The 26,108-nt window shown below is 54.7% G+C and overlaps 2 protein-coding genes across 5 annotated transcripts in view; one reads left to right on the forward strand and one right to left on the reverse strand.

Moving 5' to 3' along the window:
* Positions 1–491: 491 nt before the first annotated feature.
* PLLP (plasmolipin) lies at positions 492–24,616 on the reverse strand. 3 transcript variants are annotated; one of them, XM_081274508.1, is made up of 4 exons: positions 24,152–24,616; positions 6,816–6,989; positions 4,438–4,560; positions 492–629 (listed from the first exon to the last, which is right to left on the reverse strand). In XM_081274508.1, the coding sequence occupies exons 1-4, from the start codon at positions 24,284–24,286 to the stop codon at positions 594–596; spliced, it is 468 nt and encodes a 155-aa protein (XP_081130634.1). In that variant the 5' UTR covers positions 24,287–24,616; the 3' UTR covers positions 492–593. The 3 variants fall into 3 exon arrangements, with proteins under 3 accessions (XP_081130634.1, XP_081130635.1, XP_081130633.1); XM_081274509.1 differs by lacking the exons at positions 492–629; positions 24,152–24,616 and adding exons at positions 2,295–3,163; positions 18,838–18,894; XM_081274507.1 differs by lacking the exon at positions 492–629 and adding an exon at positions 2,303–3,163 and having other exon boundaries at positions 24,152–24,608.
* The window catches only part of CX3CL1 (C-X3-C motif chemokine ligand 1), a 93,065-nt gene continuing 79,043 nt past the window's right edge, over positions 12,087–26,108 (forward strand). For both annotated transcript variants that reach the window (XM_081274505.1, XM_081274506.1), the window contains exon 1: positions 12,087–12,090. The gene's annotated coding sequence lies outside the window, so the exon portion shown is untranslated. The remainder of the gene's footprint in view (positions 12,091–26,108) is intronic.

The raw sequence follows: 26,108 nt of genomic DNA on the forward strand, positions 1-26,108 counted from the left end.
TGTGGGGTCAACCAAGAGAGATGTCCTTTACCTAAAAGCTACGTGTGGTGTGAAAGTCAACTCCCAGTCTTAACATACCTGGTCCTTGTAACACTGTCTTCTGTTGGTCCTGATACAGTCCCACTGTTTCTAGAAGTCTCTTTCAAGCATTATTTTTGAAAAATATTTTTATAGATGAATACTCAGGCAAACTTAGTGGATATGATCTTGGAACTTCCATGATTATCCACCTAAAGATCAAAGTATTATATGCTATGTGCTTTTTAGTCATTAGTGCTGTAAAGATAAAAATGCTTTTCATGTTGGTGCACCTGTTTCAGCAGCACCAGAGAATGTCTGCTGTGTGCTGGAACAGGCTGAAGCGACCCTGCGTCATGGCATGTCAGGTGTGCTGTGCATGTTGGCTTAAAACCCTTTCTGTGTAAGCCAGTTGTTTGGTTTTTTTTATTAGGGTAGGTAAAGACTCTGCGATTTCTTCTTCCCGTCATAATCTCCTACCAAGATGGTGTTCACTGGTCTAGCTCAGCATGAGGAGGAGGCAGTGGATGGCTTTACTGGTCGTGTGTCAGCTTTGGTTTACTACATTGTTTTGTTTAGTACAGACCAGAGAACTTATGTGTGTCACATCCCTGGAAAGAAGGAAAAAACAGTTCAGTTCCCCTGTGTACTTTTTTATTTTACTTTTTATAGTGAAAATAAGAATCTGTGCTGACTTTTCACTTATCTTCTGGTTTTAAAGGATGAGCTATAAGCTATGTGTTTTTCTGTACTAATGTGTCATTTATTACTTTTTGTACCATGAGTAAAATTTGAGGTGTTTTGCAAGAACCATCATTCTAAACAAGTTGTGTCCTCTACTTATTTATTACTGATGTTTTGTAATACTGGGAGTCAGGCCCAGGGCCTCACACATGCCAGTCAAGGTGCTCTGCCACTGAGCTACATGCCCAGCCCCCATCCTCTCTTTAATGTGGCCACTGCCATCCGGTTATTATTGCTTTGGTCCTTCTAAACTAAAGGCACTCCCAGAACCAGCTTTTTAAATGCCACCTCTCCTGGGCCTGCTTTTCCTTCCTCCTCTTGTAAGCAGGACCACCCACCACGGGCCAGGCATGTCGGAAACCCGTGGTAGGATCTGGTGGTCCTAGCTGAGAAGAGCAAGTGGACAAGTACAGAGATGAAATCATGGAAAATGAGAAGAAAAGCAAACTGCTCTTTTCAGTCTTTCTACTCAGAAAAAAGCAAGCCCATTGGAGCTTAAGTCAGCTTGCTGATTTCTTTTTAAATTAGAAAAAAAATTAAAATAAACTAGAAATCGGTCCACATAGAAACTTAGACTGTGATGTCCCAATCCTCCTTGACGGGGCTCAGCCCTGGCCTGGAGTGAGAAGACTGACGTTCTGGTCCAGCCCCAGAAGAGGGCCACACACCCCTCTCCCTGAGGACTCCTCACCCCTAAGTCAACAGTCACCAAGCCGCAGTCTATAATGTTCCCCCTGAGACAGGCTGTGTTTTAGAGTATCAGACCTGACAGGAGAGTGGACTGTAGCTGCCTAGTGTTTCATTTTCTCTAAGCTTCAAAATGGCTTGCTCTTCCTTAAAACCAAACTCATCTTACAGCTTCATCCTGAAATGATTATAATTTACTATTCAAACTCCAGCAACCTGAGAGTAGTATTATACCAGGTCATCAAGCCTGACCCTCATCCCTCAGCCAGAGCTGCTGCTCCACAGCTGCTTGGACTAGCTACCTTTTAATTGTTGCCAATTTCTTTTAAAAGGGCCAAAAGGCACTTAGAAAAAGCCTTTGGCCTGGCACCCAGGGGATGTTCCCTTAAAATGTTAGGAAAATAAGCTCCAAAGGACCCAACTGCCATCCTTTCTGCCGTCCACCAGCTCTGAGTATGTAGCACGGCCAGCCACCGCGACATCCTCTCTGGGCTTCCTAGACTTTTGAGGTAGGTGACATTAAAATTACCATACTTGGAGCTTTTTTTTTTTGGCTTTTGCAGTGTGGTCCTGGGGGTCAAACCCAGGCTCCACAAAGGCAGAGCCACGCCTCCAGCCTCTAGGACACTTTTAAGAATAAAAGGGCGGGCTATGAAACCTGTGCCCAGACAAAGGGCACAACCAGGACTGCTCCGGCAAAGCAGTCAGGAAGCATGGGCAGGGTCCCTTGGGACATTAGTTGGCAGTACTGAGTGGCTCCTCAGCTGGAGCTGCCCTGTGACAGGCACATCCTGGAACCTTGGCACAGTCTTAACCTGCAGCTTCCTCGAGTTTACATTGACAACCATGAAGCCCCATTGTTTCCAAATAAGTTCTGTCTTTATTTTTGTAAAAAAAAAAACAAAAGTCTCCACCAACCACATGACAACTCTCCAGGTGAGGTCCTACTTTCCTCCCTCTGCCATGTCCCATGTGCCTAATCAACAGCGTGGGGGGAAGTGGTCACAGGGTGTCAGCTTTTCCCAAAGGGAGGGCTTGGGCCAGGGAGGGCGCCTGGAGAGGTTTGTCATCAAGAAATCGCCTGGAACCTATTTGCGTTGAATAACCAGGACGTCTGGAATCAGCTCTTCGTATGTCTCCCAACAGGTGACGTGTTGGCTTGGGGAAGGGGATCAGAATTGTGTTTTAAGGAGTCAGAACGGCTCTTGGGCTTGCTCACAGGTGTGGCTTGTTAGCTTACAGCTATACCGGCCTGTTAGTGCAGTTAGTGCTGGTGTGCAGGGTGGGCCCAGCCGGCCTCGCACACTGAAGTCCTCGGAAGACAAGGCAAGACAGCGAGAGCCCCTCATCCCCCGTCACCTTCTGCTGAATAAGGGGGATGGGGAGGAGCTCAGCCGTGGGCTCTTGCCAGCCACATGTCATCATCGAGGGCCTGTTCCCTAGGAGTGCTGGGAGCACTTGGCCCCTGGGCAGGGAGAGCAGCTAGCACAGCCCCGCCGGCTGACTCACGCAGGGCTCCAGGCTCAAGTCTGCTGATGGCCCTGTACTGCAACCCAGCGGCAGCTCGGCCAGCCAGGGCAGGCCAAGGCACAAGGGTCTAGGCGTAGCCACCAGCCACCTGACTGGTAGCTGCGTTGCTGCCCACTCCTCGCCAGGCCTGGAAGCTGAAGAAGGCGCTGGCTCCGTAGGCGATCATCACCAGACTGGCAAAGAACTGCAGGGAGAAAGGCGGTAGGTGGCCGGTCAGCACCGCACTGGGAGCTGGGGGGTGACCGTGACACCAGCACATGGGTCTCCTCGGATGCCCCCTCATCCAACCAAGCAAATCTGGCAGCCATGGCCCCTCGTACTTAGGCCCATTGGACAGCCGGGGCAGGGGGCTGTGGAGCCAGGGTCTGGGGAGGCCAACAGGCACTCAAAGCATAGGAAAAGGTCATGTCAGACGGGGCTCTGGCCACCACGAACCTCGACCTGCCCGGAGTGACTGTGAGGGAGGGCTACTGGACACCTAGACAGGCATTTAGTTTTAAAAAGGTAACATTCAGGTGGGTGGTGGAGCTCAGTGGTAGCGTGCTTGCCCAGTACGCATGAGGCTCTGGCTCTGAGACCCAGCACCGCGGTGGTGGGGGGGGGGGGTACATTCAAAGCTGCCCCAGGGGACGTGGCTCAGTGGCTAAGCATCTCTGGGTTCAACTCCTGCATACCAACAAACAAAAACAAAGCCGCATGGAAATTTTCTGGATCCAATTCATACCTCTATGTTTGCACCTGTGTCTGCGTTCAGACGCTCCACAGGTGTGGCCAAGTTCACTGATTGCAAAACCACCCTCACCAGGAAGAGTGAGGACACAGAAGGGCTGCCCTATGTTGGACATGACCATGACCCCAGGCAGGCCCCTTAACCTCCCAGAGCCAATGTGTCCTTGTCTGTGAAAAGGGTTGGGGAGGCCCTTCCTCTTCCTCAGGGCCTTGCCGAGTGAAGCATGACAGGTGTGCAGGGCTCTGTGGTTCACTCTACCAGCCACCAGACGTGGGGCCTGAGTTTGGCCTTCCCGGGAGAACCTGTAACATCCCCAGGTACGGCTGAAACCCAAGGGCAGAGGGTCTCAAGTTCTCAGCACATTCTCCAAGGGAGCCTGTGACCCTAATCAGGATGGCACGACTGATTTTCAGCAGAGTTCCACAGTGAATCAAAGCTGCCACTGGCCACCACAAACAGTTCCCAAGCATCTGTTGAACCCAGGGCCTTGAACATGCTCCGCAAGTGCCCACCAACTCTACCACTGAACGCCACCAGCCCCTCGCTCCTCAAGGTTCTGGAGTTCATTAAGGAAGCCTGAAGGCAGCCTGGCTCCTCATGGGACCCTCTGAGATGTAGGTGGTAGATACTTAGGTGGTGGCTGGTGCCTGGCCTCAGACCCAGGGAGCTCTGTGGAGGAGGGACCTTGGCTATAGACTGCTGGGGGGGACCCTAAGGGACATACTCACAGAGGCAGCTGCACGCTGGTTGTATGGCCGGGAGCCCTTCAAGGAAGTCTGGTCAACTGCTGCAGAGCAGGTGATGAAGGCGGTGACATAGAGAACGGTGGCAGTCATGTTGAAGATCATTAACTGGGGGAGGGGAGAAAAGGCTTAGGACACACGGAGGGAACCTCCTGGCTCCCGGGGGCACACCCCCAGGGTGGGATGGAAGAATGTGGGCCTGTCCTATGAAAAGGGCCTCAAGGGTCACAGTCCCCATGGGGTCAACCTGGAGGCCATCTGAGCAAGCAGCATAGAACAGCCCTAAGGCTGAGGGAGGGAATGGTCAAGAGGCCCCAGGTGACCAGGCCAGGGCAGCCCAAGCCACAGAGCCACAGGCAAAACCCTTCCCCATGCAGCATGGCCCAACCGTGACCCAGCTCTTGAGACCCGAGGAGAGCCGCTTCTCCACGTGGGCTCAGGGCCAAGCCCAGGCCCTCCCTGGTGCCACTTCAGGGCTTAGCCCTGTGGCTGGTCAGTCACACCAGTGGGAGGGACCTTTTTTTCTTTTTCTTTTGGCAGTACTGAGGATTGAACCGAGGTCCTTACTACGCATGCCAGGAAAGCAGGCTACAAACTGAGATACCCCAAGTCCATGGATGGGGATCTACGGCTCTCTCTTGGCCACATGCTAGGCTGAAGGCCCAGAACAGATGTCAGGGTCAGGCCCTCAGAGGACCCAGACGCTCCTGGTAGAACATTCTTCCAGATGGCAGGGAGGGGGCCTGGGCTGACTGCAGCCAGGTCTCAGTCCCACATCCCAAATGCTTGGACCCTAGGGCCAGTTACATCTTCAAACTAATAGTCCTCAATCATCAGGTTTGTCCCATTTATTTTTTAAAATTTATCCACATTTTAAAATTAGATTTCATTTGAAAACTTAAATTTTATATAAAATGTTGATAGGATCTCGGGGCTGAGGACAGAGCTCAGTGGTAGAGCACTTGCTTAGATGGGCAAGGGTAGGGTCCCCTCTCTTACACTGCCAGGAACCAAAACGATCTCAGAATATCAGGGTCCAGCCCAGTAATGGGGGATCTGCGTGGACAGATATGTATGTGGGGTTCCCAGAACTTCCTGAGCCACACCCCCTGCCCTTTTTTTTTTATTGGTTGTTCACAACATTACAAAGCTCTTGACATATCATTTCATACATTAGATTGAAGTGGGTTATGAACCCCCAATTTTACCCCAAATGCAGATTGCAGAATCACGTCGGTTACACATCCACAATTTTACATAATGCCCTATTAGTAATTGTTGTATTCTGCTACCTTTCCTATCCCCTACCCCTGCCCTTTTTGTATTTAGAGACGGGGTCTTACTGAGTTGCTTAGGGCTTCCCTAAATTACTGAGGCTGGCTTTGAACTCGAGATCCTCCTGCCTCAGCCTCCAGAGCTGCTAGGATTACCGGCGTGGGCCACTGAGCCCAGCTCATTCTCATATCTTGCTTGGCCATGTAGCCCCATCCCAGGGAATCCCGAGGGAGGCCTCCACCCAATAAAAGGTCCAAGAACACAGAAATAGTGCCTGCCTTAGCGGCTCCCAGGGCATGGGGCAGGGGGCTGGGACACACTGCAAGCCCAGCGACCATGGCAAAGCCTGCCTAGCTCCTGCCTGTGATGTCAGGCGCTAACAAGCCCATTCTGTCCCTAGCATGACTCACGTTTCCTCGGTTGAGAAGTCATTGAATTGCAAACAATGCTGCCTAGTCCCAGCTGCCGGTCCTACCCTCACGTGCCTGGCTCACTGAAAGCCTCGGACCCCAGCTGCAGGGGTTTTCTGGGTCAGAGAAGAAAAAACTCAGCAGCTTGCTCTGTGTCTGGCCAGGGTACTTCCTACGGCTGCTCTCAGGGGGATGTGCTAAGACTGACCTCGGCAAACCTGGGACACCCGCCTGATCTCTGGGTGGCTGAGCTGTCTGCTGGCAGCGGTGTCTGGCTGTCCCACACCTTCCACCTGCCACCCTCCACACCCCAGCCTGTGCAATTCTCACTGCGGGCCCAGCCCGAGGCTGACCAAGCTGCCCAACCCAGCTGAGATTCTGACCATCCTCAAAAAGGAAAAATATTTCAATTCCAAGTGGCCTCTTGTGACGACCCCATGAGACAGACAGCCTCTTTACCCCTTTCCCAGGACAAGGTCAAGGTGGCTTTCAGAAAACTGGACACCCGAGCCGTCCACCTCCCTCCCAACCCGCTCTGCAGGCCAGCTGAGAGTCAGTAAGGACATCGACCCTGCTGCTGCTCATTTAGAGAAGGCCACATGGTCAGTCCTGTCATGGCTGCTCCCAGAGGCAGAGGTGGGAGCCCAGAGCCACCCTCAGGGCCCCACCCAGACTTACCACAAGTGGCCAGGGCACCATGTAAAACTTCAGGTGCAGCTGAAACAGGTAGAGGACGAAGAAGACGATTGTCACCAGCCAGAGGAAGACAGCGACGAACATCACCCAGCCGTAGGCCGGGTACAGGTGGTACGGGGTGTCAGCAATCAGGGCCCACACCAGCAGCCCCAGCACCTGGGGGGCAAGACAGGGCCAATGCGTCCAAGCCTCCACCACTCCAGCTGGAGGCCACAGACCAGGTCCCCAGGCCGAGGCCTTATTTCTCATCTAGTCAAGAAGTACTGATTTGGCTCCTGCGGTCACCTGTGCCCGGTCACTTGTACTTCTTTTCAGTCCTCATGCCGTGGGTGACACTGGCATCTCAGCAGAAGATGATAAGTGCTCCAAGACACCTTGCCTACTGCATTTGGGTTCCAGAACCCTCCTCTGTGCTGTCCTGTCCCCCACCCCAGGCACCCACCACCCAAGACCACAGTAACGTCACTTTTCCCAGACTGAGCTCCCTGGGGTGGGACAATGGCTGTGCTGGAGCTGGGTCACAACTCCCAGCAGAGGACGGGCCTGCGAGGGGCTCAGGAAAAACTGCTGAGAGAACATCAGGTCACCAGCTCTGAGAGATGGCCAGCCACTCAGTCTCCCAGCTGGGAAAAGAACATTCTGTGCATCCCCCTCCCGGCTAATCCCAGCACCAGGGCCTCTAGATGGCCTCCAGCCGTAACACCTCCCCTGCCCCCAACTCTCCCAATTGCCCTTCCCTACAGGTGTCACCATCCCTGTCTTGACAGAGGACAGGGCCTCAGGGAAGCCAAAGGACCCTCTGTCCTTCTGGTGCATCAGGATGGGTCTGAGCACCCCAGGACAGTGGTGCGTGCTGTGTCAGGTACTGAGTCAATACCTAGCTTAAGCCCCGCCCCCTGACCACTGTGTGACCTTGGGTAAGCTGGTAGCCTCTCCGTGCTTGGATCAGCTCACTTTCACACGTGGGTTCACATATGTAAACAGGACCAGAGGATGTTTGCTGGTGTTCCAGAAGAGGCCAAGGCCCGCTGACCATACAACCCCTGCCCTCCGGGCACAGGGAGTTCTACCTGGCCAGGTGTGCCGACTCACCCAGGGGAGCCCTCTGGGGCACTGGCACTGTGGCCCAGCAGAGGGCCTGTTCTGAGGCAGGGCCCAGGAGGTCCACACACGTGGATGTCAGGCAAGGTCTCATGTGTGGCCAGGCCAGGCCTCCCTCTCCTTCCCACTCTTCTAGGCTGGCTGAGAATGATTAGGTTGGCACATCCTCCCTTCTCCAAGAGGACAGTCTCTGGAACCCCCGGCCACCAAGGGGACAGGAGAGTCTTCTGTGGGGCTCTGGGAAAGGCTCCTGTGCTGGTCAGACACAGGTAGGGGCTGTCCCTGTTCTCCCCTGGACAGTGGGCAGGCACACGGCACCAGCCCTGGGGAGCGGGGTCCCAGAGAAGTGTGCCAGGAGCAAGCCCATCTCCGGCCACTGGGCTTTGGAGACAATCTCCCTGGCTGCTCACACTGCCCAGGGGCTGCTGACGCTCACCTGAAGGCTCCTGACCCAGAGCCCAGCCAGAGCTGGGGCGCCAAGGACCAGACGGGAGATTTCTGCATGGGACCCTACACATGGGAGGTCAGACAGGACTGGCTGCAGCCGAGCTGGTCCCGAGGCCAGTGCCCCTTTGGTAACTGCCCTTCTCTCTCGAGGTAGGAGCGCGGCCTCCCAGAGAAGTGGAAGGTGGAAAGCTGGGCCTGGGCGCCAAAGGCCGGGCCTCAAACCCCTGCTGTGCGGTGTGACATGGGCCAGCACCTCCCTCCTGGTGGACACTCCACCTGGAAAATTCCAGAGAGGTCTGCCCAGCACTCACACCCGAGGGACGCGTTGGTACCCTGTAGCGTCTCCACTGCCCACTGCTCAGCACACGCTCTTGGGAAAGAACGGCCTCCCACGCTCATCCATGAAGGGGTCAGAAAGTGTCCCTGCCCAGCCCTGCTGGGTGGTACAGAGGAGACAGGTAGCAACCTGCGGGCTGCTCCTGCTCCTGCCCCAATGCCCAAGGAAGGCCCACGGAGGTCCCTCCCCTGGGCGCTCTGCTCCCCGTCTCCTGGTGCTGGGGAGCTGCGGGGATCCTGCCAGCCTCAGCTGCAGGACCTCCATAAACGAGGGAGGGGTGGCTGCGGGGCCCACTTTACACAGTAGTAGGGCCTTCCTCACCTGTCACCCTGGGGACAGAGCCCTCCTCAGGGAGGCCAAGGGCAGTCTGTCTCCAAACAGCATCCCCTTAACCTCCATCTTTAGTCACGCTGCCTGAAGCAGACTCAGAGGGGAGGCAGGGAGACCCAGCGCTGGGGAGGCCACCGTTCTGAGGAGGACAGACACTCTTGAAGCAGCACGCTCGGGTGGCCCCTTCTCCACGTGAGAACTGGGCACATCAAGGACAATTAGCTTTTATTTAAAGCAAGTTCCTTACGGGCTCCAGCTGTCTCAAAGGAAGTTAGACGATGCAGTGAACTGAAAACCCAGAGAAGCCCAATTCGTTTCCACACAGCAAGGCCCTGAGCAACTTAGTGAAACCCTGTCTTAAAATGAATAATAATAATAATAATAATAATAATAATAATAATAATAATAATAAAATAAAAAGGGCTCAGTGGTTAAGCATGCCTGGTTCAATTCCTGTACCCCTGTAGGCCTCCAGTGCCATCTTGTCACCATCAGCCTCCTCACCGGGACCTCTCAGGGCCCTGCGGCTGTGCCAGCCTGGGGAGGTGTCTCATTCTCTACAAAGATTCCCACCGTCAACTTACATCTGAGTCTTCTGTTGTCCCCATTTTCCAATCAGAAGCTCAGAAGGAGAGCTGCCTGTGGTCACCGTGGGGGAAAGCCAGGGTGGTTGGAACCCAGCTCTGTCCCTCCCTGGACCCTGTCATACAGTGAGTTTTTGAGCCATGTGTAAAAACTGGGGGCACTGCAGCCAGCTCAAGGGCAGGGCCGTCCCTGCCCTGCCCCGTCCTGTGCAGCGCGCCTGCCCCACCCCTGTTTTCCAGATCAGCAAAAGGCGGAGATGAGGCGGTGGATAAGCCGCGGGAATGTCTGCTGTTCCTCCCGCCCAGCTGGCTCCTGGCCAGAGAGCCACCTCAGTTTGTCCTAGAACAAGGAAGGTCCACTCCTGCATGGGAACCTGACAGACTGGTCTCTCCTGGCCCCTGAGTCCCTAGCAGAGGACCCAGGGAGACCCTGCTCAGGACATAGGAGGTGGCAGGGCACCCTCACACCTGCTGACCACTTCGCTGGCCAGGTGGTCCTCCAGGGGAGCTGAGTCCAGGCCACAATTCCAGAAGCTTCCAGTCTCTCTGGACCCCCAGGTGGGACCTCCTGCTGGGGCAAGGACCCACTGTCTTGTGGTGGGATTCACCCCACAAGAGGAAGGGCACTGGAGGCTGGTAGCTTGAGGCAGGGGGAGGCGGAAGGCCCTGACTCTGCCCCCTGCCCCAGGGCCTCGCCCAGGCCCCTCCGCCCAGAGCGCTGCTCTCCCACCCAACACCCCCCCAGGCCTCTTGGTGTGTGCTCTCCTGGGGTCCATCCACACAGCTAGTTCCTGTTGGGCCCCGGTGGCAGCCTGGGCTGCCCTGCTCCCCTGAAGCTGGCACAGCCAGACACACCCCAAGAAGTGAAGTGCAGGTGGGGACATGCAAGGGCTGTGGGGAAACCCAGCTGACAGCCAGGCTTGGTGACACACAACTGCAACCCCACACAGCCACTGGGAGGCTGAGGCAGGAAGACCACAAGTTCAAGGCCAGCCTCAGCCACGGAGAGAGGCCCTGAGCAGCTTAGTGAGACCCTGTCTTAAAATAAAAAATATAATGATAAAATAAAGAGGGCTCAGTGGTTCAGCATTCCTGGGTCCAGTTCCTGGTACCAAAATATGGGACATGGGCCTGGGGCTGGGGCTCAGCGGTAGCGCACTTGCCTGGCACGAATGAGGCACTGGGTTCGATTCCCAGCACCACATGTAAATAAATAAAATAAAGGTCCATCAACAGCTAAAAAGTATATTTTTTTTAAAAAAAAGGGGGGGACAGCAGTGGGGAGGGGGCAGTGGGGTCACTGATGCATTTCAGATAAAGGGTCAAGGATGATTTCCCTGGCGAGGTGACATGTGGGCAAAGACCAAGGAGGTGAGGGAGGGTAGACATGAGGGAGCCATGTGGGTCCCTGGGAAAGGATAGGACAGGGCCCTGTGTGGGTGACTGTCACCTCTGTGTCCGTCTGAGTTTCTCTGTAGGTATACCAGCATCTCACACACACACACACACACACACACACACACACACACACACACCACGTCTCCTCCTCCCCCTCCTTCCAAGTTCCCTGGAGACCCTGCAGTGTCCCCTGAGAGAGGCTCCGCGGATAAACAGAGAACCCTCTGGAGCTCTGGGGGGGGGGACCTTTTTTTTCCCCCTGAAAATCTGAAGAATTTGGATTCAGAAACTTTTCTTTAAACGAGAACTACAACGTCAAAAAGGACATGTCCCCAGAACCTCCTGTTGTCCAAGAACTTGGAACCAACGGGCAACACAGATGGTTTTTGTTAAAACCACCTACACGGCCAGAAAAGCGCCACCCGTTACAAATGCCTGGCCCAAGAGCCATTCCTCCCGCCAGCCACCGTCCTCAGAGGCTGTCCTGGTGACTTGGGGACAGGTGCCCTTCCATGACTCTGGGGGAGGTCCTCCTGGTTGTCCTGAGCTGCGTGTGGAATGGCCGCTCGGTGGCCTGCTGCAGTCCTAGCCTCGGCCTGATGTGGAGGTGGAGACTTTGCAGAGGTCACCAACCTCCTGTGAGGTCACACTGAATCAGGATGAGCTCTAATCCAATGACCGTGTTCTTATAAGAACCAGGAAACTGGGGCCAGGGGCCGTGGGGCCTGCCTGTAATCCCAGCCACTCAGGAGGCTGAGGCAAGAGGATGGCAAGTTCAAGGCCAGCCTGGGCAATTTAGCAAGACCCTGCCTCGAGATTTTTTTTAAATGGCTGGGGTTATAGCTCAGTGGTAGAGCACTCGGGTTCAATCCCCAGTACACACATACACACACGCGTGTGCAAGCGCGCACACACACACACACACACACACACAGGAGAACAGGGAATTCTGCACACAAAGACCCACCCAAAGAGGAGGCCTAGGACTGCTGGTCACCACCAGAAGTGAGGAGGGAGCTCGGAGACCCTCCACAGCACCTCCAGGAGGCACCGCCTGCCACCTCCCAGATTTCAGACTTCTGCTCCAGTGCTGTGGGAGGATGAGTCACTACTGTTTAATCCAATCTGTGGAGCTTTATAATGGCAGCCCCGGAAGCTAAGACCTTTCTCAGAGCCCAAGAGCCTGTGGAGGGGGCCAGGGTCTGCCTTCACCAGCTCTGACGAAGGCTGGCCTGTCGGCCCCTTGGGTTCATGTTCAGGTCCTGTCACCTCCCTAGCTGTGAGACATCAGGCAAGCTACTTAACATCTCTGGGCTTCACCATGTGCCACCTTGGTGGGTGCTTTTGAGATGTAAATGATGCAAGGTGCTTAGGTCAGGCCCAGCACAAGCTGAACTGTCACTGTGTTCTAGTGTCACCGATTCGCTGACGGCTAAGAACACAGCCATTCCTCTCAACCTGCTCTCCTGAGGTGGTGGCAGCCTGTGTGTCGCTCCTGGGGACAAGGAGGCTGCAGTGACGAGCCAGGCACAGGCCTGGCCACATTATGCAGACAAGTCAGTCAGTTGGTGGGTGGGGAGGCCCCAGAAGCCCCACCCTGCCCCAGGACCTCCTGAGGACTGGCAGACCTCCACCCTCCAGGCCCATCTTCCCTGCCAATGGGAACAGGGAGGCAGTCCCAGGTCCTCCAAGATCCCCCAGAGGTGCCACCCTCTCCCAGACAGGCCTCCTCCAGGGACCCAAAGCCCTCTCCTGTCCAGGAGGGTTTCCTCAACCCCAGGCGCCAGGCTGCGTCCTCTGTGGCCCAGAGGCTTCATTCCAACTCTCCTTCCCTCGACCCCACTTCCAGGTCCAGCTCTGTGGACTTGCTGTGTGGCCTTGGGAGAGTCACCTAGCCTTTCTGGTCGCTTTCCTCCTTGGACAGCACAGCGGGTTAGACCTATCCTGGCTGCTGCACAGGTGTGATACAGGTAAAAGGTAAGAGAAAAAGCGAAAAGCCACAGCTCGCTGTGAGTGGAAGGAGAGCTGGCAGGTCACCCGGGACTTGGTGGGAAGTAAATCAAAAAGCACAGACCCTCGCTCCTGGGGGCTTGGAGGGCCCAGTGAGGCCTCTGGGGCAGGAGAGCTGGCGTCTGACCTGGGGTAGCCAGAGCTAATTCCTCAAGGGATATTAGGAACCTGGATGTTGATGTGAAATCTACCATTAAAAAAAAATTGGGGTGGGGTGGGGTACTGGGAGTGAACTCAGAAGCACTTTACCACTGAGCCACGTCTCCAGTCCCTTTTATGTTTTATTTTGAGACAGGGTCTCATTAGGTTGCTTAGGGCCTTGCTAAGTTGCTGAGGCTGGCCTCCTGTCTCAGCCTCCTGAGCTGCTGGGATTACAGGCATGTGCACCACTGTGCCTGGCTACCATTTTTTTTTTTTTTTTTTAGTTGTAGGTGGACACACAATCTTTATTTCATTTTTTGTATGTGGTGCTGAGGTTTGAACCCAGTGCCTCACGTGTGCTAGGTGAGCATTCTACCACTGAGCCACCACCCCAGCCCCTGGCTACCATTTTTAAGTGTTGGCAACTAAACCAAATGCTTTAGAAAGAGTGTGAGGGCAAGGGCCACTGACTGCTGACAGCGGAAAGCAGGGGACAAGTGGCAATTCCTTCCACATCCCCCAGGTGCCCTCTCCCAACAGTACCATCCAGGAAACCATGGCCCAGGGTGACCAATGACCCTTCTGGGGTTCCCCCTCTCTCAGGACACATCTGGGCAGCCTGAGGACACTCAGAACTTGGCCTGGTCAGGCCTAGCCTCCGCCCCCGCCCTGGCCCTTCTCCCTACACTGAAAGGGACTTTATGGGAACAAAAAAGCCACCCATTGTGTCACACGAGACAAAGGGGCAGGGGACAGAGGCTCCAGGCGCCTGGACCGGCCACAACACCAACACACGCCACCCCCTCCTGGGCCAGGGAAGGGTAGGCTGGGGAGGCACCTTGGAATTCCCGAGCGGGACACGGACCTTGGAGAACCTTGGTGTCACCGCACCAGCTCTCCAGGGAGCAGGGCACCAACAAGGCACCACCCACCCGCGGTGCCTCCCTTTGCCATCTCAAAATGGGCATAGAGACCAGTCACCTGCACCAGGTGCAGTCCTGGGCTCAGGGAAGGCCACGGTGGCCAGGGTGTGGCCGGCGGTGAGACCCATCCGGGCCCTGCGTCTCAGCGCTGAGGCAGGAAGAGGAGGATGGAGGCTGAGGCCCCGGCCTGGTCCAGCCCAAGGCTGCCCGTGAGCAGCAGCAGCCCGGCGTGTGTCCCTCCCGAGGCTGCATCCGTGAAATCCCGGAGGCAGAACTGTCCACGCACCTCTCCGGTGGCCGGCCACGCGCACAGTGTGCGACAGAGCCAAGGCGGCGTCCTGCTCCTGCGGCCCCCAGGGCTCCCGGCATGAGCTCAAACTGCCCCTACCTACCCCACCCCCATTTCCCGTGCTGATCTCTGGGGCCAGACCAAGGGGCCCAAGATGTGAACGTAGCCAGGGGCTCTGCGAGTCACACCCCCAAGGAGCCCCTAGCTCCCTGGAGACACTGGCAGGACCCCGGACATCCCTGTCTGCCCCCGTTCATTCCTCCTCTCCCTCCCTCAGGGTCCCCTGGTTCACCCCACAGTGCCCTCTGGAGCACCGAGCACCAAGATCTCTCCAGACACACAGCTTTCTCAGGAAGGCCTCATTCTCCGCTCCTGAGAAGGACCCAGGGAGTGCTGGGGCACCCCCCACCCCAGCCCCTCACCCAGCCGGCCAGGCCCCCAGGGCGCCCCACCCCAGGGCCCAGGTCTCCCTGAAGGAAGCATTTGGCCCATCTCACAGATGAGGACAACTGAGGCACTTTAGAAGTCCTGGCCCTGGCCCCTGGTCATACACAGTAAGGGGTAAAGGGTGGACAGTTCTGCTGAGGGACAGTCCCCTGGAGACGAGAAGCATCATTGCCCAGAGGCCAGAGCAGACCGGGACAGGGACAGAGCCCAACCCTGGGGTGGCCAGGATAACGGGAGGCTTGCGTCCTCAGCATTCCCAGAGGCTGGCTCCCACCAGCCGTGAAGCACGTGGATTCCATTAACCTGCTGGGGGCTGGGGGCTGGGGGCTGGGGGCCGAGGCAGCCTGAAGGGGGGGTCCTCCCTGTCCCCCAGACTTCCAGAGATATTGGCACTGAGCTCTGGGTGACCTTGAGCCAGTCGGCCTGCTCAGCTTCAAGGAGGGGCTGGTGTCCCCTTTCCACTGCCCCCACAGATGTCAAAAGCTCTCTTGGTGTCTGACACCAGCCTTCCCACCAAATGACAGCTGACGGCTCCAGAGCAGGCCCTGCTCCACTCCGCGGCAGCTCAGGGCTGCAGGCCCAGCCTCCCTTGCTCCCTGCCTTCCGGGACCTGGAGCCACTCAGCGGCCGCTCCTCCCTGGGCAAACAGGAGGAGCTGACCCAGCCCAGAGCGGAGGCCCGGTATCAGGGTTCCACCAGTATCAGGGCTGGGCTCTCGGGGCTGCCAAGGAACACAGCTCCCACCCCACTCCCTGTGCTCCCCAAAGCACAGGGTGTGGCTCCCCCAGACCTGCTAGGGGTGGGAAATCGGGACCCCAGACTGCGGTGAATTCCACCACAACCAAGTCATCAACTGGGGAGTGGTCAAGAGCCATCACACCTGGAGAGAACCACAGTGGACAGCTTCAGGCTTGACCCTGTCCCTTCCCAATGTCCTCTTTCCTCTTACAGATGGTGGGAGAATCACCTGAGACACCCAGCCAGTAACACCGAGCTCTGGGCCAGTGACACTGAGCTGCTTGTTGTTGTGTGACATTGGGCAAAGTGCCTTTCCCTCTCTGGGCCTGGGAGGCATTCAAACACTGGCCTCATAGCATTTGCCATATCCACAAACTATCTGGACTACACACATACACACACACACACACACACATACACTCACTCACTCTTTCAGAAAAGTGTGTCCTATACGTGTATTTCCTCCACACAAATGGTCACACTCTATATACTCTTTCTGCACCTTGCTTTTCTCACTTACCCTAAAGATGGTCCATCATTACATGTAGAGCTGCTGTCTTGATTTCTTTGAGGGTTGGAATTTCACAGATGTGTCTTGATTACTTAAGGTGTCCCCCATGACAGACTTGTACATATCACACAAATAAGCTAATTTGGTGGTGGGCAGGGGTTTCTGGGGGTTGAACCCAGGGGCACTTAACCACTGAGCCCCAGCCCCAACTCTTTTTATGTTTTATTTTGAGACAGGGTCTCAATAAGTTGCTGAGGCTACCCTTGAACTTGTGATCCTCCTGCCTCAGCCTCCTGAGCCACTGGCATTATAGGTGTGTGCCACCAACCCCAGCCAAAGAAGCTAATTTTATTTACTTATTTAAAACAATCTTTATTTTGTTTATTTATATGTGGTGCTGAGGATCAAACCCAGCACCTTGCATGTGCTAGGCCAGCGCTCTATGGCTGAGCCAAAACCCCACCCAAAGAAGCTAATTTTAAAATGAAACTTTTAAGTCACTTATATTGGGAAACCTGGACACTGTAACATAATGCTAAAACTAAATGCAACAAATATGTAACAATGTTAATATGTTCTAGACAGACAGGCTGGTCTCCCCAGTACACCGCTCTCCTTTGGAGCCATCTCCACTTTATCTATGGGTTGGCTTTCTGTTTTTTTCAGATAGCTGTAGTAAAAAATGACATGAAAAATTCCAGAAATAAATAATTCATAATTTTAAATAACTTTTATTAAAGTATATTGCTATCATTGTTCTATCTTATTATTAGTTATTGTCAATCTTTATTGGGCCCAATTTATAAATTAAACTTTAGCATTGCTATTTATGCAGAGAGAAAACAATATCTATAGGATTCATCTGTAGTCAAAAGTCTTCTCCAGGGTCTAGGGTATATCCCTGTGTATAAGAGGGAACTATTTTTTTTTTCTTTTATGGTACTGGGGACTAAACCCAGAGGTGCTCTACCACTGAGCCACATCCCCAGCCCTTCTTATTTTTTATTTTTATTTTTTTATTTTGAGACAGAATCTCCTTAAGGTGCTGAGGCTGGCCTTGAACTTGCAATCCTCCTGTCTCAGCCTCCTGAGTGTCTTGGGATCACAGGCATGCACCACCACATGCAATGGGACTACAGTATTTTAAAGTGTTGTACAGGAGCCACAGACATGCTAGCCACACGGAGGCCATCTGCTCCACGTGACCCTGCAGGATGGGATGAACAGAGATAATACGAGACCTGCCAATTTCTATGTAGAACTTCTTTATTACCTTGTCTTAGGAAAGGTCTAACTATACCTTAATTTCCAGAAGCCAGAAAGAGACCCTCAGCAACAAAACAACAACAACAAACCAACAAAACCCATAATGTTTGCATGACAAAAAGCACTTAAGATCAGATGGGGGGGGGAGCTAGGAAAGAAAATCTATCTGCAAATATTTTGAACTCCTGGCCTCAAGACACAGACCAACAGCTGGGTTGAATACAGACAGACAAGGAAATACAAATGGCTCTGAAATGTTTCTTTAAAGGTGGCCAGGTAGGCCGTGCCCACTAGAATCCCAGCTACTCAGGAGGCTGAGGCAGGGGCATTGCAAACACAAGGCCAGCCTGGCATCTTAGTGAGACCCTGTCTCAAAATAAAATAGAAAGGGCTGAGGGTGTAGCTCAGGGGTAGGGCTCTCTCCCAGCTGCGTGAAGACCTGAGTGCAATCCCCAGCACTTAGGGAAAACAAAAGCAACCTCTCTCCTTAGAGGACTAGAACACAGCACTGACCTGCCCTCCTGGCCACTCAGCCTGGGGGACATCCAGAAGTGAGTCAGATCACCATGCAGAACAGCTGGGGGAACCAGGCACCTACCTCCCGGGAGGATGGGTGTGGCCTCGAAGGAGGCCGGTTCAAAATCTCCACACAATCTCCACACACACCCTCTGACCCCACAGGCAACTTTTGGAAACACAGCACACAGGCGCATGGTGCAGGTGGGACCACGCCCTGCCGCAGAGATGTGAGACAGCCAAAGAAGGGAACACCCAGGTGCCTGTCACCAAAGGGGATGGCCTCACCAGTCACTCCAGGGCTACACAAGGGCACAGGACTGGAGCCCCAAAAGGAAGTGATGGGCTCCCTGACTAAGATAAAAAGACCTGTGGCACATGTTTAAGGCATGAACAGGGGCAAACGCAGAGGCCTGTGGGCAGGCTGAGCCTTGGTAGACAGGGAGAAGCAGGGTGGTCTACCTTATTTACATATACTTTTTTGGCGGGGGTACTAGGGATTGAACCCAGGGGCATTGAACCCACTGAGCCACATCCCCAGCCCTTTTTTATTTTTTATTTCGAGGCAGAGTCAGCAAGGGCCTCCTTAAGTTGCTGAGGCTGGCCTTGAACTTGTGATCCTCCTGCCTCAGCCTCCAGAGCTTCTAGGATTACAGGTGTGCAACACCGCCCGACTGCATAAACCATCTTAAATAAGGTCATAAAATAAAACATGGGAAACTGAGTAGGCATGAAAGAGTCAGCTTTAACCAGAGGAGACAGGTACTTCTCACAGTACCATTTTCCACTTGAACTTTGTAAACATATCACATACTTAGGGGAAAAAATTAAAGAAGGGTTGGAGATGCAGCTCAGAGGTAAGCACTTGCTCAGTACCTCTGAGGTCCTGGGTTGATCCCTAGCACCACAACATAACTTTTAAAAGTTAAAAACTAAAGAAGCCAGGCCGGGCACACTGGTACACACCTGTAATTCCAGCAGCTTGGGCGGCTGAGGCAGGAGGATCATGAGTTCCAAGCCAGCTTCAGCAATAGCAAGGCGCTAAGCAACTCAGTGAGACCCTGTCTCTAAATAAAACACAAAAAGGGGTTGGGGATGTGGCTTAGAGGTTGAATGCCCCTGAGTTTGATCCCCAATACCCACACCCCCCAAAAAATTAAGGAAGCCAGGCACAGTGTTGCACACATGTAATCCCAGTAATTTAAGAGGCTGAGGCAGCAGGATCTCAAATTTGAAGTCACCCCCAGCAACCTGGCAAGACCTTGTCTCAAAATAAACAATAAAAATGGATGGGGACATGGTTCAGTGGTAAAGCCCCTGTGGGTTCAATCCCCAGTACACACACAATGGGTGGATTCAGGCACTTGTAAGCCCAGTTTCTTGGGAGGTTGAGGCAGGAGGATCACAAGTTCGAGGGCAGCCTCAGCGAGTTAGTGAGAGGTTATCTCAAAATAAGGCGAGGAATGTGACTCAGTGACGGAGCACCTGCCTGGCATTCATGAGGATCTCAGTTCAATCCCCAGAACACACACACACACACACACACACACACACACACACACACAAGAACACCCACAATAGGCCCATCAATTGAAAGCCAGGAACCAGCTAATTGAGCTGTGGCTTCAGTGGTATTGATGTGGGATCCCCTACAGGTTAGAAGGAAGGCGACAGGGATGTGCTGTCACAAAGAGACCTCAAAGGCAGTGTGAACAGAGTAAACAAGGGACACAGAATAAAATCAATAAAATCATCACTGCTTTAAAAAATGCATAGAAAAAAAACCCTCCAAAATAGTTGTCCCCATAGGGAGAAGGGTGGGTGACCCAAGGACAACTTTGTAGCCTTCTCTGTCCAGGTTTTTATTTTTAAGGATGATATATTCATATGCTCATATAACCACCTGAATCCCCAAACCCAACACACACACACACACACACACACACACACACACACACACACACGCCACAGGAGGCAGGGGCTGGGGACCTCGGGCGGCGGGGCCGGGGTGGAGGAAGCGGGTCAGCAGGGGGTCCTGGAAGGCCACACTGAGATCACTGCACCACCACAGGGCTCAGTGCCAAAGAAGGACCTGGAGTCCCCAGCACAGCAACCCCAAGGCCCCCAACCCCTGTTGTCACCTTCTGAATCCATCAGCCTTGGCCACCCCTTCCTGGAGATCATGGTGGGCCTTCAGGCCCTCTCCTGTCCCCGAGAGTCACTGGCTGCCTGCTGGTGCTGCAGACAGAGCCAGGGCCACCCAAAGGAGCCGCTTTCTAACGCTCAAGGGTGAAAGGGACAGCCTGGAGGGGGCCGAGCTGGCGACCCAGAGGTTCAAGTTCAAAGGCATGATGGTTCCCTGGACGTCATGTCCTGGGAGTCCTGCCTTCCACCGCACCAGGGCGAGCCCTGCCTTCCCTGCTCCTCCAGACCCACCACTGCCACCGAGGCTCAGGGAAAGGCGGGAAGTTCCGGAGCACCAGCCCCGAGGGAGCAGAGCCGGCTGTGGAACGGTTCCCGCCAGGCCTGCTGCCCACCAGGCTCCTGGCCCAGCTCCATGGACCGGCCATTTGGCCGCGGGCGAGGCTGTCAACCTGTTTATTCACCTGCAAATTGGGAAGCTGTGGCCACCTCTAATCCCAGGAGGTAGGGTAAGAGAAGGGTCATCAGAGCCAAAGGTAAATGGCCCTCCTGTGACAGGGCGTTCATACCACTCTGCCTCCTGGGCCTCGGGACACCCCTGCAATCTAGGGCTCTGCACAGTCTTACTGAACCTCGTTCTCACTACCCTCCTTCACACACCTACACCTTGAGAGCCTCCCCTGCCAGGAAACCCTCCCTAAAGGCCCCAAATGAGTCTCCTTTCCTGAAATCCTGTTCCTTCTCCAAAGCACCCCAAGAACCCCAGCTACCCAAATAAAACGGAGCATAGCCACAGGCTTAGGCTTCCCAAAGCCTCAGTGGTAGGTTTGCTACTCTCTCCTGTGTGACCTTGGACAGGTCCCCTCACCCTCTCTGAGCCTGTTTTCTCAGCAGATAAGATCTTCTTCTTCCCCAGAGCTTTGGGAGGACTTAAAAATAAGAAAGAGATGGGTAATTCACTGGAATTTACTTTATACTTATTCTAAAAAGGCTTCAAGAGCTTCTATAAGCACCAGTGAACCATACTGTCCAGACAGTCCTCTCCTTCCTTACCATGCAAAGAATTATAGCGTTAAGGACTCTAGGTTTCGTGGCCAGAAGAGCTGTCTCTAGATTTTGCCTGACTCCTTTTTAGAGACTATTTGCACAAATTCATGTTTCCCTTTTTGCATAGGCTACTAGGCAACAATAAACCAATACCCTCAAACTTACTATAGATTTCTGATACAGTAATCTCTCTTTTTTTAAAAAAAAATCTATCTTTCAAGTCAATTCCTCCCTCCAAACCATCACCTCTTAGAAATATGTTCTTTTTTAAAAATATTTTTTAGTTGTCAGTGGACCTTTATTTATTTATATGCAGTGCTCAGAATCAGACCCAGTGCCTCCCACATGCTAGGCCAGCGCTCCACCACTGAGCCACAGCCCAGCCCAACTCTTCTGTCTTATGTGCCTTAAGATCTAATGTTCTTTCTGGAACTAAACTGATGGGGAGAGAGATGGCATAAAGCAGTGACCACCAGCCATCTGGGACTCACAGCAAGATGGGTTCCGCAGGACACATAGGAGACTGGATGAAGGACATATCTCCTGCTCTAGGAGCTGGGCACCCTCCTAGCCACCTGACCTTTCTCCCATCACACCAGGAACCCACCAGATCCTGGGAGCGCAGAGGGTCTGGTGGGGAGTGCACTTCTCACTTGCTGCTTCCTCCACGAAGCCTTCTCTGATCCCCAGGGGGCAGGCACTCTGGGCCTCCCAGATGCTCCCTCCAAAGCTCCAGCCCCCAAGCCTCCTGGGAGCAAAGCTGAGCCTGATAACCAGGCACAAGCCAGAAAAATCAATCAGGTAGAGGGCAGGGAGGTCCAGGACAGAGGACCTCCTCCAGGCCTCAGTGTCCTCGCCTTTAAATTGGGCAGAATAAGAGGTGACAAAGGCCCTGGAGCCAGTGTGCACCTGACTGGGGGGAGTGGTTCCCTCTTCCCTGCAGAGGGTGGTGCCTTTTGGGTGAACCCCCTGTCTCAGGCCCAGTGGAACTATCCATTGCCATGGAAACAGTTCAGGAAGCAGCTTCTTCAAAGAGCAGATTGGCTTTAAAAGGTGCAGGTCTTCAGAACTCTGATGGGGACCAAAGCCCTAGGGCTGGGGGCCAAGGAAGGCCAGGACCCTCACACGTAGTCCCTGAGAGCAGGTGGCCCCAGCAAATCCCACCACAGGACTCTGGGTCCTACCTAGACCTCAGTGTCTACAGCTTGTGAGGAGTCCTGAGACTGCAGAGGACCCCCAAATCATCAAGCCACCAGGGTCCCTTCAAACCACAGCAGCCCACACCAGTTCCTTTGATCCCCCTATTGCAATTCTTATTATTCAAATGCAAAATGCTCCTGTCCCCTGAAATTCTTGGTTAACCCTGGGGATGCACCAAGCCACCCTATCATCTGTCCAATTTGCTCCAAGATCCCCTAAGGCTGCCATTAGAACCATGTTCCTAATTCTGCAAAGGTATATGACTCTTGGTGACCCCTTGGGGATAGAAGATGCACACAGGGGACCACACCAGAGAAAGACTTCAGCTCCGGTTCCCTCAACCTGCTAGACTCCCGACTTTCCCTCAACCCCCAGTTCCCCAAGCCTAGGTCTCACAGTGCCCTGCCCTTGGCTCACCCTTTCTCTATCTCTGCCTCAGAAACCCCTGAAGCCTCAGCTCAGAAGCCACCTCCTCCAGGAAGCCCTCCCTCCTCCAGGGCACCTTGCGTTGGCCCATCAGGCTCCCACCAAGGGCCCAGAGCTGAGAGCTCCAGCTGTAGTGGGGTCAGTGGCTCTTCCCATCAGGAGACTTAAATTAGCCCTGGAAGAGGGTCACCTCCCAGGACAGATATTCTCACCAAAAATCAACAAAACAAAACAAAACCCTCCAAACTCTGGGAGAAGAGTTCACCGTGTAGGTTTCAGGCTGCACTTCCTGAGATTCAAATAACAATCCCACATTTTTTCCGGGGTGGGGTCCAAGGATCAGCATTTTAAACAAACCCCGGCAGGGTGGGGGAGGTGGCCCATAAAGGGAAAGGTGAGGATCCTGAACTAGAGGTAGCACCGACCCAGGTGGAGGTGGGTGCTCTCCAAGCGGGTGGGAGAAGGAGGAGACCTATCTCCGGGAGGGCTAGGCACCAGGGTGACCACGCATCTCCAGCCAGTGCCTGGTGGTCTTGCTAGCACTGGGCAGTGAGGGGGGCGGCGGGATGTACCCACTAGCTGGATGGTAAAGGAAAAGTGATCGGCGCCCACCTCTAAGTCCATGGTCATCTATGACTACGGACCCTCAGCAGGTGGCGATCCCTCTCACAGGGGCAGCCACCGGGTCCCCAGACCCTCCCAGGAGGGTGCTGTGGGAGAAAGCGAACACCCCAGGCCTGTAACTGGACGGGGCGGGTGGTGGCGTTCCCTTGGGCCTTCGGTATCTTCGCCGAGATCTGGGAGTCTGGCCTCTGACTTCCCACAAATCCCTGTCCCCTGCCTGAGCGCGCTATCTCGGCCCCGTGGGGCCAGCCAAACCGGCTGGAACTCGGCAGGTCACCTAGAGGAAGCCAGAAGGGGCTGGCTCCAGGCGGGAGCCCACAGGGCCTGGGCAGGGCGGTCCTCCCTCGCCGGGACCGGGAGAGTTCTGGAGCGCAGCCACGCGGAGCGCCGGTCGCTGGGCAGAAGGGGGCCGAGAGTGGACTTTGCCCACTCAACCTGGGTCCCCTGGAGGGCTGTGGGCACTGTCCTGTCAGAGTGGGGGCAGGGAAGAAGAGAGCAGACAACGCAAGGAGAGAGTGGTGCGCCGCAATCGCAGGTTCTGTGGGCGCTCGGGTGTGGCCGTGGGGACCACCTGGGGCGGGGCTGCTGGGCGCTGAGGCGTGAGCACCCTGAACTTGGGTGCGCCGTGCACTTGCTCGCAGGCATGGCCACGGAGGCGTCCCGCGGCGAGAGGGTTCCAGGGTGATACCGGGGGTCGGCCCTGGAGGCGCCCTGGGAGCAGGCACTGCGCGTCGGTGCGCGGGAGCCTGGCTGGGGTCGCACCCGGAGCGAAGAGGTGGCGCCGCTCGCGAGTCCCGGCGGCCGGGACGGGACCCCCCAACCCCTGGGCCCGCGCGCTCACCAGCTGCAGCAGCATGAGCACCCCGAGGATGGAGCGCACGAAGCCCAAATCCGGGCGCAGCGCCGAGACCGAGGCGCTGGCGCCCTGCGCGGGGCTGCTGGTCCGCGTGCTCACTTTCGACGGGAACTCGGCCATATCGCCTCCCGAGGTGGCCCCGGCCGCGGTCGCCGCCCTCCCGCAGTGGGTGCCGCTGCTCCGGGGCTCGGCTCCCCTGTGGCTGCCGGCGCTGCGCGAGGCGTCAGGCGGGAGCAGGAGCAGCCAGGTGCGGCCGAGCCGGGACCCGCCCCCGCCGCCGGACCCGCCCCCTTAACCCTCAGCTTGCCGCGGCCCGGCCAGCACCCCAGTTCCTTTGCAGCCATCGTGGGAAACGGAGGTCGGAGTCCTCGAGATACTCAGCACGGACAGCTGCGCATTTATCTCGCAGCTTTGCTCCCCGGTGTCCTCCTGGCCAGTGGCCGGGGCGACGCAACTCTCCGCGTGGACCACTCTCCCCTCTGCTTCTAGGGCGCTGTGTGTCCTCCAGAGAATTCCTGCGTCTCTCTGGACACCGAGCAGATCTCTTGCGCGACTCAGAGTACTGGGGCGGTGTCTGGGCAAACTGGGCAGGAGAAGGGGGTGTGCCTTTTATGTCTTGATACAGCGTTCACTTCCAAACACCGCTAGGAAACTCGGCAGATGGCTGAGTTTCCATTTCCTCGTCTGTCAACCAGAGGCAGGCAGGGCCTGCGACACACAGGGCAGTCGTGGGAGAGAGATGAAATACTGAGCTGGGGGTGGAGGAATCACTTAAAAGAAGACGGGAGGTGATGTTGGGGTTTCTGATTCATTGCTCCCTGTGCACCCCAAGCTCTCACGCGCCTCAGTTCACAGGTGTTTGCACAGATACTTCGCGTTTATTTATCGATCCACGTTTGCCTGGCACCTAGCAGCAACTCTATGTCTGGCCCTATCCCAGGCCCTGGGGACACAGCAGGGAACAAGCCAGACAAGGTCTCCTGGGGCCTACTTTCTAGTAAGAGTGACAAGGGAAGAGAGAGAGAGAGAGAGAGAGAGAGAGAGAGAGAGAGAGAGAGAGAGAGAGAGAGAGAGAGAGAGAGAAGGAAGGAAAACTAATTTCAGATAGATAGAGAAAAATGCTGTGGCTTAAGCAGAGAATATGACAGGGACCCCGAGGAGATTTTTAAAGGAAGACCTGTCCAAGGAGGTGCCATTTGTGGGAAGACTTGAGCCATGAGTAGGGGCCCTTGAAAGCTCTGTGGGAGGAGCTTGGTGCAAGAGCCCCCAGACTGCACCCAGTTAAGCCTGAAGAACAGAAAGAAGCCTGAAGTCTTAGGGGCTGGGCCCAGTCAACAAGGTTGACACTGGCCACTCTGGGCAGAAGCCAGATCAGGCAGGGCCGTCTAGATAATTATGCTAGTGACCTCTGGCTGCTATGACAAGTTATCACAAACTAAGTGATTTTAAAAAAAAATTTAAACCCAGCATGGTGTGGTACTCACCTGTGATCCCAGAGGCTCAGGAGGCTGGGGCAGTAGGACCAGGAGTTCAAAGCCAGCCTCAGCAATTTAGGGAGACCCAAAGCAACTCAGCAAGACTGTGTCTCTAAATAAAATTTTAAAAAAGGGCCGGGAATGTGGCTCAGTAGTTAAGTGTCCCTGAGTTCAATACCTGGTACCAAAAAAAAAAAAAAAAAAAAAAAAAAAATCAAGCTGGATGTGGTGGTACTCACCTGTAATCCCAGCTACTGGGGAGGCTGAGGCAAGAGAATTCCAAGTTCAAGGCCAGCCTGGGCAATTTAGTGAGACACAGTCACAAAGTAAAATTGAAAGGGCGCGGCTGGGGATGTGGCTCAAGCGGTAGCCCATGTTGGGCCCGGGTTCGAACCTCAGCACCACATACAAACAAAGATGTTGTGTCTGCCGAAAAACTAAAAATAAATAATATTTTTTTAAAAAAT

Source organism: Spermophilus citellus, assembly GCF_964194105.1.
Source record: "Spermophilus citellus genome assembly, chromosome: 18".
NCBI classification, from domain to species: domain Eukaryota; kingdom Metazoa; phylum Chordata; class Mammalia; order Rodentia; family Sciuridae; genus Spermophilus; species Spermophilus citellus.